A 12,868-nucleotide genomic window follows, 5' to 3' on the forward strand; every position below is an offset into this window, starting at 1 on the left:
CCTGCACACTGCCGCAACTCACCTCTCACCCGCGTCGGCAGCCGAACCTTTTCTTCCGAGCGGGCAGGTACTCGCTAAGGACAATGCTCGATCGAGTAATTGCCCTTAACGAGTATGCTCGCTCATCTCCATTTACTACTCATTGCCAGGGAAACAGACCACTTCTTCTATGGATAGGAATAGCAGAGGAGGCCGGTGCTTGTGCACTTCTTTCGTCTACATCTGATAGCTGGGATTTCAGAGCACATTCGGACTAGCTTTCCACCGTGCCACCAGCTACTGTTGTGCTCTATTTCTTTCCATAGAAGAGGTGGTCTGTTTTCCTGGCAACGAGCAGTAAACCAGAGGGCAGAGGAATCAATAAGTGGAGAACGGAGCATTATGAAAATTAACATCATATGGGTGTAGTACAAGCAAATATAAGGAACTCTGTTCTATATCTTAGAGAAAAATGCCTTTTTTTTTCAAGTTATCAGCTGTTTTTTCACCACCACCCCCCCCCTTACCTTCTAGACTGATCATTCACTTCAAATTCATTGCTATTCTGAGGGATCAAGTTACATATTATCAATACAAGTCTATGTGGGAGTGGGGAGGAGGGAGGAGCTGCAAAGTGAAAGAGATACAGAAATGCAGCTGTTGAAGGCTCATCTAAGTGTTCTATCTCAATACAGTGCTGAATTAAGACTGCTCGATTCTACTGTATAATGTCCTCCATGCTGCTGCTTATGAAGGTTTGCTATAAAGAAGTAGAAGTAGGATCTCCACTTTACTATATGTGCTGTGTGACTTAGAAGATCCTATTAATGGTGCCCTGCCAGGACTGACCAGATCACTTAATTTGTGTCTAAATCAGTGCAGTTATGTCATGCGCATTTCCATCAGTAAAATCATCATACTTGCACCACCATTTTTTCCCAAAGATTTGTCTCTATTGATGATAATTTTCATGCATGCACGCTCCATTTTGATCAACAATTAACCCTTCCCAATCCAATTTGTATCTAGCTTTTTCTAGGGGGCTTACTCTTTTTCTGCCGTTATACAACGGCGCTATATACTGGCTAAAGCCAGTACTGCATGAGGTGACACGTTGGATAGACTCCGACAGCAGAGAGGCTGGCAAATATACAGTAAGAGAACCCCAACGGACGGCTTCCAACATCGGAGCTGTACAGCCTTAAATCATAATGTCTTCAGAGGTCAGACAGTGGATTGGAAAGGGTTAAATGATTTTTATCATCACTTTGATCTTTTGGAAATGATCATAATTATCATTTGTAAACAGACTTCAAGTATTTGGAATATCTCAAGAAAGCGTGTGTCAGGGGTTTTCAGTTGTTGGCCCAGTGAGAGCCGTGAACCTCTTCATTCTCCTAATCTGTGGGAGTAATCAATAGGCTATCAATTAAAATTCCCAGATAACCATTTTAATTATGATGAATTGTGATATAACATAACTGGCTTATGATTCCACAGTCATCCACATCATGTTAATGCTAACACATATGCAAAATTTATAATCTTGAATTTGCATACTTTTCCATCTACCTCCTACACTTCAAATTTACTGCTAAACTGAGTGATTATCTTACATGTCGCCAATACAAGTCTATGTGGGAATGGGGAGCAGCTGCAGAGTGGGAGAGAACCAGGAAGAGACACACAAATTGTTATATAACCCAACTGGCCTATGATTTCACAGCAGTCCACATTATTGTAACAATAATACTTAGGCAAACGTTATATTTATAAAGTTGCATACGTTCCACCTGCCTTCTGCACTAATCATTCACTTCAAAATCACTGCTAAACTGAGGGATCAAGTTACATGTTGCCAATCTGTTTAAGTTGTATTTCAGTGCCCTAGCAGCAGGAAAAAGAGGCCAGCTGACTAAACTACAAACCTCGCTGAGCTCCCTTGACCTCCTGTTTCATGATTTAGGTTCTATTATATAGATATTATGTGTAGAGATTATATTCTATTCACAATGGAATTAATATAATTACATTTCCAACTTGAAGTCATTTTAGCATAGGGACGATCTCTCATAGTGAGATCTATGCTTATGGGGATTACCAAACTGTAAAGGTACAAACAAAACTTTTAGTTAAAGGGGTTGTCCCGAGGCAGCAAGTGGGTCTGTACACTTCTGTATGGCCATAATAATGCACTTTGTAATATACATTGTGCATTAATTATGAGCCATACAGAAGTTATAAAAAGTTTTATACTTACCTGCTCCGTTGCTGGCGTCCTCGTCTCCATGGTGCCGACTAATTTTCGCCCTCCGATGGCCAAATTAGCCGCGCTTGCGCAGTCCGGGTCTTCTCCTCTTCTCTATGGGGCTCCGTGTAGCTCCGCCCCGTCACGTGCCGATTCCAGCCAATCAGGAGGCTGGAATCGGCAATGGACCGCACAGAAGCCCTGCGGTCCATGGAGACAGAGGATCCCGGCGGCCATCTTCAGCAGGTGAGTATGAAGACGCCGGACCGCCGGGATTCAGGTAAGCGCTGTGGGGGTTGTTTTTTTAACCCCTGCATCGGGGTTGTCTCGCGCCGAACGGGGGGGGGGGTTTAAAAAAAAAAAAAACCCGTTTCGGCGCGGGACAACCCCTTTAATTTTCATCTCTAATAACCAATAAGTACATAATACTGTACAACCTTTACTAATGGGGGTCACTTTGCTTTTTATGTATAGAAAGTACATACCCAAACCATACAGAAGTCCTCAGCAGCAGTTCTCACTACGGTCCTCCATTATTGTTATTACTAACCTGGTGTCCTTATTCTTTTCTTACAGATGAACTCACAGTGCCTGCACTTTACCCGGGTAGCCCTGAAGTGTGGGCGCCGTATCCCCTCTACCCAGCGGAACTAGCACCTGCTCTACCTCCTCCTGCTTTTACCTATCCTGCTTCACTGCATGCCCAGGTAATTGATACCAATCAGCCACATCCTCACTCTGTATCCCACCTGCCCTTTCCTGGTACCACGGTGCACTCCACACACTAACCACTGTCCTACCAGCTAACTGGCTCACCGCAAGGAGGTCAATGATGCCTCTCTTGTTCTTCCTCATACTCTTCATGTGGCGGGAACCCTACACCTCTGATTTTGTAAATCTCTAATTAATACCAAACCACTGACTCAACTGATTTGAGTTTTTTCCCCTACAGTTCAACACAAAATAGATCTGTACTTTGGCTGGAGGAAGTAGTAGTCAATAGTTCAATGGAAATCCACCATCAAATCTTACAGTGTGATTGAAGCAACAGTTATAAAAGTTCATTTCCAAAGAAGTTGTGACCAGTTTAACATTTACTAGATGCTCTAACTTAAAGTGGCGATCTGCTGTCGGGTTTTATAGATTATCATTTGCATAGACTTCACCGTGATTATATCAGCTACTGCGACAAAATGTATATATGCCAGTTTATAAAGACATCCAGGATGTAGAAAACAGAGATAAATATAAAGAGAGAGATAACTTATCAAAGTTTCGGCCCAACAGCAAACTGTTGCATGGGCCCCCTCCTATAGCATGAACATTTACTTATATATGGATAGTATGTGTCTCTTGAAGACACGGGCAGAGAAACAGGACCAGTTTGGCTGGCGGCAGATCACTGAGCTCAGGCCGTACGGCCCATCGGGAATCTGATTGCCAGTCTGGGTCTGCTCACAGACCAGTGCCAGCCTCTGCCTCTATATACCTCTTTGTACTGTCACATATGTCCATATTCCAGCCACCTACCATGTTATATACCCAGGGATTTGTGTTATGATCGTGTGGGCAAAGTGAGCACAGGGCCCACACGATCGTGACCAAAGGGGACTGGGTATGCACATGGGTTTCTGGCAAACTGACCCTGATCTATACGGGAGGATGGAATGGCTCTACCTAAGCGGGGACATTGCCCCAATAAGGGCAGCCCAGCGGTCTTCAGATCTGGGCCCTAGCTGATCCTAGGAGCCACGCACTGGAACAGGACGCATTCACATGCCACATGACAGGACTGAACCACAGGACACACAGAGCCAAAATACACAGCATACAGCAGCCAAAATGCAAACACTAATAGCAGATGATAAGCTGAATATAAATACCAGGTGTTAGTTCGTACATTGGCCAATGAACTTAAGCTGCAAGCCCCGGCAAGGCCCCTTGTATCTTGCAGTCCCTACACTAGCAAGACACATCTACTAGAGGGCCCTAGGGGCCAACCTAGTGCAGATATAGCAAACAAACTCAGCAGACCAAACTGACACAAAATAAACATACAGACAGACATGAACCGCAAGGCACAGATCACACAGCAAGCTGCAACAGAACACACATAGCAGGTCACACAGCAAGCTTACAGAGCACAGGTAACAGGACCCATGTCACAGATACATCCAAACAGTACAAGACCAGCTTCAGACTGACCAGGAGCTGGGTTTATATGTGAGCATAGACCCAGGGGATTGGCTAGCAGGAAGTACCACACCCAGCCAGCTCAATCAATTAACCCTGTGAGGGCTGTGCTGCTAGGAAGCTTAGAACTACAGATCCCAGCAGCACACGTAACAATTTGTAGATTGCTGCTTTTATGGACTTATGAAAAGCGGGGTCTAAATTCTGTTTTAAGGCGTTTTATAAGTCACAGATCTGTTGCAGATTTTGGTGCAAATCTGCAGCCGGTTTCACCCCTTCAATTTAAATTCAACTGCTTAATATTACCTAGCAGCACATCTGTCATCAATACCTGAGGCGTATCGAAGAGTTCATGAGCCCAGATGCAAAAGTTCAGCATGGGTGGCTCTTCCACAAATTTCCTCTGCATTATTGGGTTACTTAAGAAGCCCATCAATGCAACACTAGTAGGTGGGGTCATTTCTACAATCATAAGATTAGGCAAATGTAGGGGACCCCAATGCAAAATCTGTAATGTGGCTCCCTAGCCATCTGTGTGTTCTTTGTAATACTGGAGTCTTGTTATATGATAGAGGGGCCTTTAGACACCCTAAATCTCCAGGGCCCGGTAGAGACTGCTACCTCTGCACCCCCTAAATCCATTCCAATGACATCTGTCCAGAGCCAATGTCTAAGCCATAAACCAGAGCTGCTCAGTGGCAATATACAGCATCACATGGCTGTGATCATGTGACCCTGAGGATTTCCCCCATGTTGATTGGTCTATCGGGGTCCAGACGGGTACATACCTCAAGACGCCAAAGAACAAAACAGGAAGCTGTTACATCTCATTCACGAACTTAACATACAGTCACCACCCTATTCACCGCTGCAGATACAAGAGGCAAAACTGAATGGGGGTGGAAGTTCTAAAATTGTCAGCGCATAGAGCAGAAGGCGACAGCTATATTTCCAGGTACCAAACTGAGTTACCTGTAGAAGAAGCGTGCTACAAAACTATTCCTTGAGCAGTCACCCCTACCCTGTTTCCCTGAAAATAAGACATAGTAGGTACGAAATGACCTTTGTTGCTTGGGGAGAAAGGAAATTGGTGGTGTAATGCAGAATGTCTCCTCCTTCGTAGCGTCGACCGCTCTATGCCCCATGTGGCACGTAGAAATCTTAGGCGCAAATGCTTATCCAGGGTGTAGGGGGCTTGTTGTCAGAGCACCCTGATGCACCTTGACTTCAGCATGTGCCTGATTAACCATCTTGTTGGGATGAAAAGTAATGGGAGCTTGGTTATTGTTGCTTGTTGATTAGTAGTCCAGTAGTGATAGAAGCCGTAAATACATGATTAACTCCTTCATGACACGGCCTATTTTGGGCTTAAGGACGCAACAATTTTTGGCGGATTTTCTTCTCCGTTTATCAAAAGTCATAACTTTTTTATTTTTCCGTCGACGCGGCCGTGTGAGGGCTTGTTTTTTGCGTGGCGAACTGCAGTTTTTATCGGTGCTACTTTTCGGTACATAGACTATATTGTAAAACTTTTTTTTTTTTTTAATGATAGCAGGGAGAGAAAACGCATCAATTCTGCCATAGATTCTTTTATTTTTTTTTTACAGCGGTACTCATGCAGCATAAATGAGACATTCCATTTTTTCTGCGGGTCGGTACGGTTACAACGATACCAAAATTCTTACATTTTGTTTTAGGTTTTCCCACTTTTCTGCAATAAAAACCCTTTTTCTGGGTAATCTTTTTTTTTTTTCTAAATTGCTGCATTCAAAGTCCTGTAACTTTTTTATTTTTTCATGTACGGCACTCTATGAGGGCTTATTTTTTGCGAGACGAGCTGTAGATTTTATTGGTACCATTTTGGGGTACATACGGCTTTTTTGATCACTTTTATTGCGTTTTTAGTGAGGCAAAATGCTAAAAATTAGCATTTTGCCTCAGTTTTTTAGCAGTTTTTTTGCGTTTTTTCCGTGCACAGTCAAAAGCATGTGCAACTTATTGTACGCGTCGTTACGGACGCGACAATACCAAATATGTGGGGTTTGGTTTTTTTTTACCTTTTTTTATGCTAATCTGAGAAAAAGCATTAAAAAATGGGGTTTTTAACTTTTTTTTTTACATTTCTTTAAATTCTTTTTTTAATCTTTCTTTTTTTTACACTGTTTGTGTCCCTCTGAGGGACTTTAACCACTGCCCTGATGATCGCTGGTATAAGGCATGGCAGAGCTACTGCTCTGCCATGCCTTATCGCTTATACAGCGATCATAGGCAATACGGGACGCCAGTGTCTGGCGTCCTGTTGACATGGTGACAGGCCGGGCTCTCGCGATGACATCGCGAGTTCCGGCCGGAGACACAGAGGGAGCCGCGCTCCCTCTGTGAACTCTTTCCCTGCCGCGATCTACTTAGATCGCGGCAGGGAAGGGGTTAACAGCGGGGGGCGCATCTCCGATGCCCCCCCGCTGTTGCAGCGGGACGCCGGCTGTGACTGACAGCCGGCTCCCGCTGCGAGAGAGCGCGGGATCTTATGTGATCCCGCGCTATCTCCAGGACGTAAGTTTACGCCCTGTTGCGGGAAGGGGTTAATATTGATCCAGGTATAGTTGAATCCAGTTCTGTTGTCTTAGGCCAGGGGTGTCCAACTCATTTTCACAGAAGGCCACATCAGCCTTATGGCTGCCTTCAAAGGGCCGATTGTAAGAGTGTATAATAAGGGTTTTATTACACAATGCGCGATCCCATGAAAAAATAGGTGGCGTGACCTATTATGCTGCATATTACGTACCACAATAGGCCACTGAAGTGAATGAGCCACATGGTGTATTTGCATGCAAGAGTAACCGAAAAACACGGGCTTAAGCAATTTTTGGTTGCGCATATACACACCATGTTTGAACAGACGAAATACACTTACACCTACATGTAAGAGCCCTAATAGTAACCCCCATAGTGGCCTCTGGCCGGGCAGCATCCCTACCAGCTTTCCACTTAACCAGCCTGCAGCTCCAGTCTGGTGGCATCAGTGCAGAGTCTTTGACCATTGACCTCTCCTTTCCAATATGCGGTAAAATAGAACATGCTGTGTTCTATTGAGCCCGCCCTAAAGCAAAACCAAAGTGGGTCATTTGCCAAGAAAATGACATTGGTGATACCAAGGCTCCCGCTAAGCAATTTGCCATACAGGGAGAACCAATGGAGTGCAATCAATGGCCGATCAATCTTCACCATTTTTGGAAGACTCCTACGCTTGGGAAAGCAGACCGTCCTTTCTCTGCTGAATGACCCAATGCATCATGACTGGCTTTGCTGCAAGAAGACAAATGGATATGTCAAATTTCATGGTGGTGTGATGCTACTGGACACCTGCCCGGTGATGTGTCTCATGCGAATTGTCTTGGCCTGAAGCACCTCAGGAGTATGTGCAGTACTCACCAGACCCTGTCTACATTTTTTGCCTATCTCTCAGCTACGAGAAATATGAAAATGGTAATTTGCAGAAAATCGGATTGACTTGCATGTTGTAGAGTCAATGGAGAATAGAATGTATAACCATTCAGCATTGCAGCGCTGTATATCTCACATATGTCCTATATGGATCAGCTTTTGCTATGACCGATGCGCTCGTTCTCTTGCTGGATTGTGCCGGAGTTTAATGGAACAGCTAATCATTGACACGTCCTTTTTAATGCACAACTTTCAAGAGACCATGACAGCTTAAAGCTTGACCTGGTAATTGGTATAATGAAATCAAGATCACTCCGACTCCATCATTCACTGTTAATCATCCATGAAAAGAAAATGTAGATTTTCAGAAATACGAATCAATGATGCAAGGTTAGGCCAAAATCCAAAAAACGCAGAACATTTGGTAAACTCGACTGACATGAAAGAAGGCATAATCTTAACCTATACAATGTGTCAGGCTGTCAAAGTTTCATTATGTGAACCGTGAGATATTGCATATCTGTACATATGGGCTGACTTAGAAATGTGCGCTCTATCTTCCTCGGGGCGTGTCGACTTAAGTGTTGTATGTAATTGAATATCTCTGAATGGAAACAAGATGATTGTAGATCCCCGGCCGCTTAGCACAAGATATAGAAAATGATTTCATCATATGAGCACGGACAATTTTGTAACCTTAACTGCCATACTTGGCTTAATATTTATAGTCCCATATATAAGAACTCTATATAAGCCTGAGCTGCCTTCACATATTCAGTAAAATACACTTTGTAAAAAGTGGGGCGACTACGGGGGTGGGGGGGGGCACAATTACTACTGGGGACACTGTGGGGGGTATTTTTGCTACTGAGGACACTATGGGAGACGCTATTGCTACTGGGGACACTATGGGTGGCGCTATTGCTACTGGGGACACTATGGGGGGCGCTATTGCTACTGGGGACACTATAGGGGGCGCTATTGCTACTGGGGACACTATGGGGGGCGCTATTGCTATTGGGGACACTATGGGAGACGCTATTGCTACTGGGGACACTATGGGAGATGCTATTGCTACTGGGGACACTATGGGAGATGCTATTGCTACTGGGGACACTATGGGAGATGCTATTGGGGACACTATGGGGACCACTGTTGCTATTGTGGACACTATGGGGGGGAGGCGCTATTACCACTGGTGAAACTATGAGGGGGCGCTATTACCACTGGCAACACTATGGAAAGGCGCTATTACCACTGGTGACACTATGGGGGCGCTATTGCCACTGGTTCCAATATAGGTGGTGCTATTGCTGCTGGGGATACTATGTGGGGCGCTATTGCTGCTGGGGACACTATGTGGGCAATATTGCTACTGGGGACACTATTAAGGATGCTATTGCTACTGGGGACACTATAGGGGGCGCTACTATCACTGGTGAAATTATGGGGGATGCTCTTACCACTGGTGAAACTATGGGGTTGGTGCTATTACCACTGCTGACACTATGGGAGGTGCCATTACCATTGGCAATACTATGGGGGGCACTTTTGCCACTGGCGACACTATGGGGGTCGCTATTGCCACTGGTGACACTATGGGAGGGTTTCTATTGCTACTGGTGACTCTTGATGGGTTTCTTTTGCTACTGGGGACACTATGGGGGTCGCTATTGCCACTGGCGACACTATGGGGGGGGCGCTATTACCACTGGCGACACTATGGGGGGCGCTATTGCCCCTGGCGACACTATGGGGGCGCTATTGCCCCTGGCGACACTATGGGGGCGCTATTACCACTGGTGCCAATATGGGTGGTGCTATTGCTGCTGGGGACACTATGTGGGGTGCTATTGCTACTGGGGACACTATGTGGGCAATATTGCTACTGGGCACACTATTGAGGGTGCTATTGCTACTGGGGACACTATAGGGGGCGCTATTATCACTGGTGAAATTATGAGGGGGATGCTATTACCACTGCTGACACTATGGGGGTGCCATTACCATTGGCAATACTATGGGGGGCACTTTTGCCACTGGAGACACTATGGGGGTCGCTATTGCCACTGGCGACACTATGGGAGGGTTTCTATTGCTACTGGTGACTCTTGAGGGGTTTCTCTAGCTACTGGGGACACTATGGGTGTCGCTATTGCCACTGGCGACACTATGGGGGGGGGGGGGGGCGCTATTACCACTGGCGACACTATGGATTTTGAATCCTCTTCCACCGGGATTTCTGATCCATTAGGTGTTGGACTATAACTTTACTGGGTCTGAACACAAAAATGTTCTTAGATTAGGCATCTTTGGAAAGTAGTAAGAACTCCTGCTTCTGACCAGAGTGGTTCCACAACCCCAGAACTACTCATGTACAATCAGTGTTTGGGGGGAGATTGTAATTAAAGAGGTTCCAGATGCAGTTGTGATATTTGAATACAGTATATAAGGATCTGCCAAGTGATTTGTATTTGCGCACTTGAGTGTTAGTAATCTTCCTACTGACTTATGAAGCAGCCGGCGCACCTTCTACTAAAAGTTTTCTGTAACTAAGAAAACACATTAGATAAATAGAATTCCAGAAGTATTGACTCCTCCAAGCTGTCCCACATCATGTCTGAATGCAGATTAGCAATGCTGTGTGTTTTGGCAACATTTTATTGATGTCCTTTATTAACCCTTAAGAACCATGGTTTGTTTTAAATGATTTATGCTGATCCAGTTTTAATGTTTGGCTCGTTTCACACCTGCATTAGGGGCAGTTCAGAGTTTCTGTCTCTTTCCTCCGATTTTGGAGAAAAGAAAATGAAATAAAACAGAAAAAAACTGATTTCGTTTTTTTTTCCCCCCCCATTGATTTCAATGGGGTTTCAAAAAAACTGATAGTAAATGGAAAGGCTTCAGTTTGCTTGTGGATAATCTATTGATCACCTCAAGGAAAGAGAGGTTCGAGGATTTCCATCTAGAGGCGAAGTAGATCCTTGAGGCTATACAAATAAACTGTATGAGCTTATGGGGTCTAAATTTAAACCTAGGAGGGCGATCCTCCATGGGCGATTTAGGTATCAGATCCACAAACAACTGGTTTAGCAAGTCATGAACTTTGTTTCAACAGTTTCTCCACCTCCGGACAAGATCGCCAGGTGTGAAGCATATTCCCCAGAGCAGAGGCATAACTTGAAGCTTCTGGGCCCCAATGCAAAACCTGTAACAGGGCCCCCAAATGTAATGCTTTATTCATAGTACTAGGCTCCCTATATGAAGAAGAGTGGCCTTATGGGCCCCCTAAAGCTCCTGGGCCCCGGAGCAACCGCATCCCCTATAGTTACGGCAGTGGCCCAGAGTCTGACAGCCTTAGAAACAAAGCGAAGAGGAGTATGGGAACAGGTGATGCAGTCTCTGTGGCACTAAATACGTTTTGTGTAGAATTTTAACTGATGTTTCCATAAGGGAAACCTGATGGCTGCCCTTCGTGATCGTGAAGCAATAGTGCTGCCATCTTTCTGGGGTCATCTCCTTCCCTAGGTCCTCTTCCCATCTTCTCATGAACAGTAGTTTTTCCTCGGCTTCAGGTTTATTCAACATACTATAGATATATGAGAGGGTTCCTCTCTGGGAGGGCTCATTCGTACAGAGCTTTTCGAATGGGGTGGGTAGAGGAGGTATGAGGGGCAAAGATAAGGAGTGGACAAAGTAAAATAGGGGAGTTGGTGAATAGGAAAGACTAGAAGCAATGGGATGAAACTGAAAGGGAGGAGAGACTGATTAGATATTAGATAGTGAGCGGGATCAGTGAGTGGAACAGTTTACCACGAGAGGTGGGGAGTTCTCCCTCAATGGAAGTGTTCAAACAAAAGCTGGACAGACATCTGTCTGGGATGATTTAGTGAATGATGCACTGAGCAGGGGGTTGGACCCGATGACCCTGGAGGTCCCTTCCAACTCTACCACTCTATGAAATACCTGGTTGATCTGAAGATATTCTTGTGTGGGTGGCTTGAATGTGGCTATATTATTGTCATTATCTTGTAGGAAGGTGAACCTTCTGTCCAGTCTGAGGTCCCTTGCCCTCTGGATCAGGTTTTCATTAAGATTATCTCTGCACTCTGGTCAGGGTTGATAGAAAGCTGATTGGAGCAGGCTCTCTGTTCCAGCCACTGAAAACGACTACCACAGCATGATGCTGCCACCACCATTCTTCACTGTAGGGATGGTACTGAAGAGGGGATGAGCAGACAGAACATTTAGAATTGAGGGCAAAAAGTGCAATCTTAGTTTAAATCAGACCAGACAATCTGGTTTCTCACAATCCGACTCCTTCAGGTGCATTCTGACAAACTCTGGGTGGGCTTCCATGTGTCTTAATACTGAAGAGAGGCTTCTTGTTAGCCACTCTGCTATAAAGCCCAGATTGGTGGAGCGCTACAATGATGGTTGATCTTCTGAAAGTTACTCCCATCTGCACAGAGTATTTTTGGAGCTCAGCCAGATTGACCATTGGGTCCTTGGCGTACTGTCTTACCAAGGTCCTTCACCCCCGATTACTTTGGTCGGCAGCTCTAGGATGAGCTTGGTTGTCCCAACCTTCTTCCTTTTAAGGATTATGGCGACCTCTGTGCTCTTGGAAATTTTCAGTGCAGCAGAATTTTGTTGTTGTCTTCTCCAGATCTGTGCTTCCACGCAATCCTGTGTCTGAGCTCTGCAGGCAGTTATTTTCCTCTTCATTTCTTGGTTTTAGCTCTGATATGCATTGTGAGCTGTATCACCTTATATAGACAGGGGGCTGTCTTTTAAAATGATGCCCAACTGAATTTGCTGCTGGTGGACTCCAAACAAGGTGTAGAAAGATCTCAAAGAGGATCAATGGAGATGGGAGGCCCCCAGAGCTAAATTTCAAGTGTCATACCAAAGGCTCTGAATGCTTGTGTCAATGCAAAATGTTAGTTTTTTTATTTTTTAAAACTTTACAAAGGTTTCTAACATTTTGTCTTCACTTTGTCA

At 44.9% G+C, this 12,868-nt stretch overlaps 1 protein-coding gene across 2 annotated transcripts in view; it reads left to right on the forward strand.

Annotated features, from left to right (window-relative positions):
* The window catches only part of RBPMS (RNA binding protein, mRNA processing factor), a 212,163-nt gene that overhangs the window by 165,837 nt on the left and 33,458 nt on the right, over positions 1 to 12,868 (forward strand). Inside the window, exon 6 of one of the 2 annotated variants that reach the window (XM_066574310.1) lies at positions 2,804 to 2,934. The exons of the other annotated variant lie outside the window; for it this stretch is intronic. Coding sequence (XP_066430407.1) covers positions 2,804 to 2,934 — 131 coding nt within the window. The remainder of the gene's footprint in view (positions 1 to 2,803; positions 2,935 to 12,868) is intronic. 2 annotated transcript variants of the gene reach the window in all.

This window comes from Eleutherodactylus coqui, chromosome 7, assembly GCF_035609145.1.
Source record: "Eleutherodactylus coqui strain aEleCoq1 chromosome 7, aEleCoq1.hap1, whole genome shotgun sequence".
Lineage (NCBI taxonomy): Eukaryota > Metazoa > Chordata > Amphibia > Anura > Eleutherodactylidae > Eleutherodactylus > Eleutherodactylus coqui.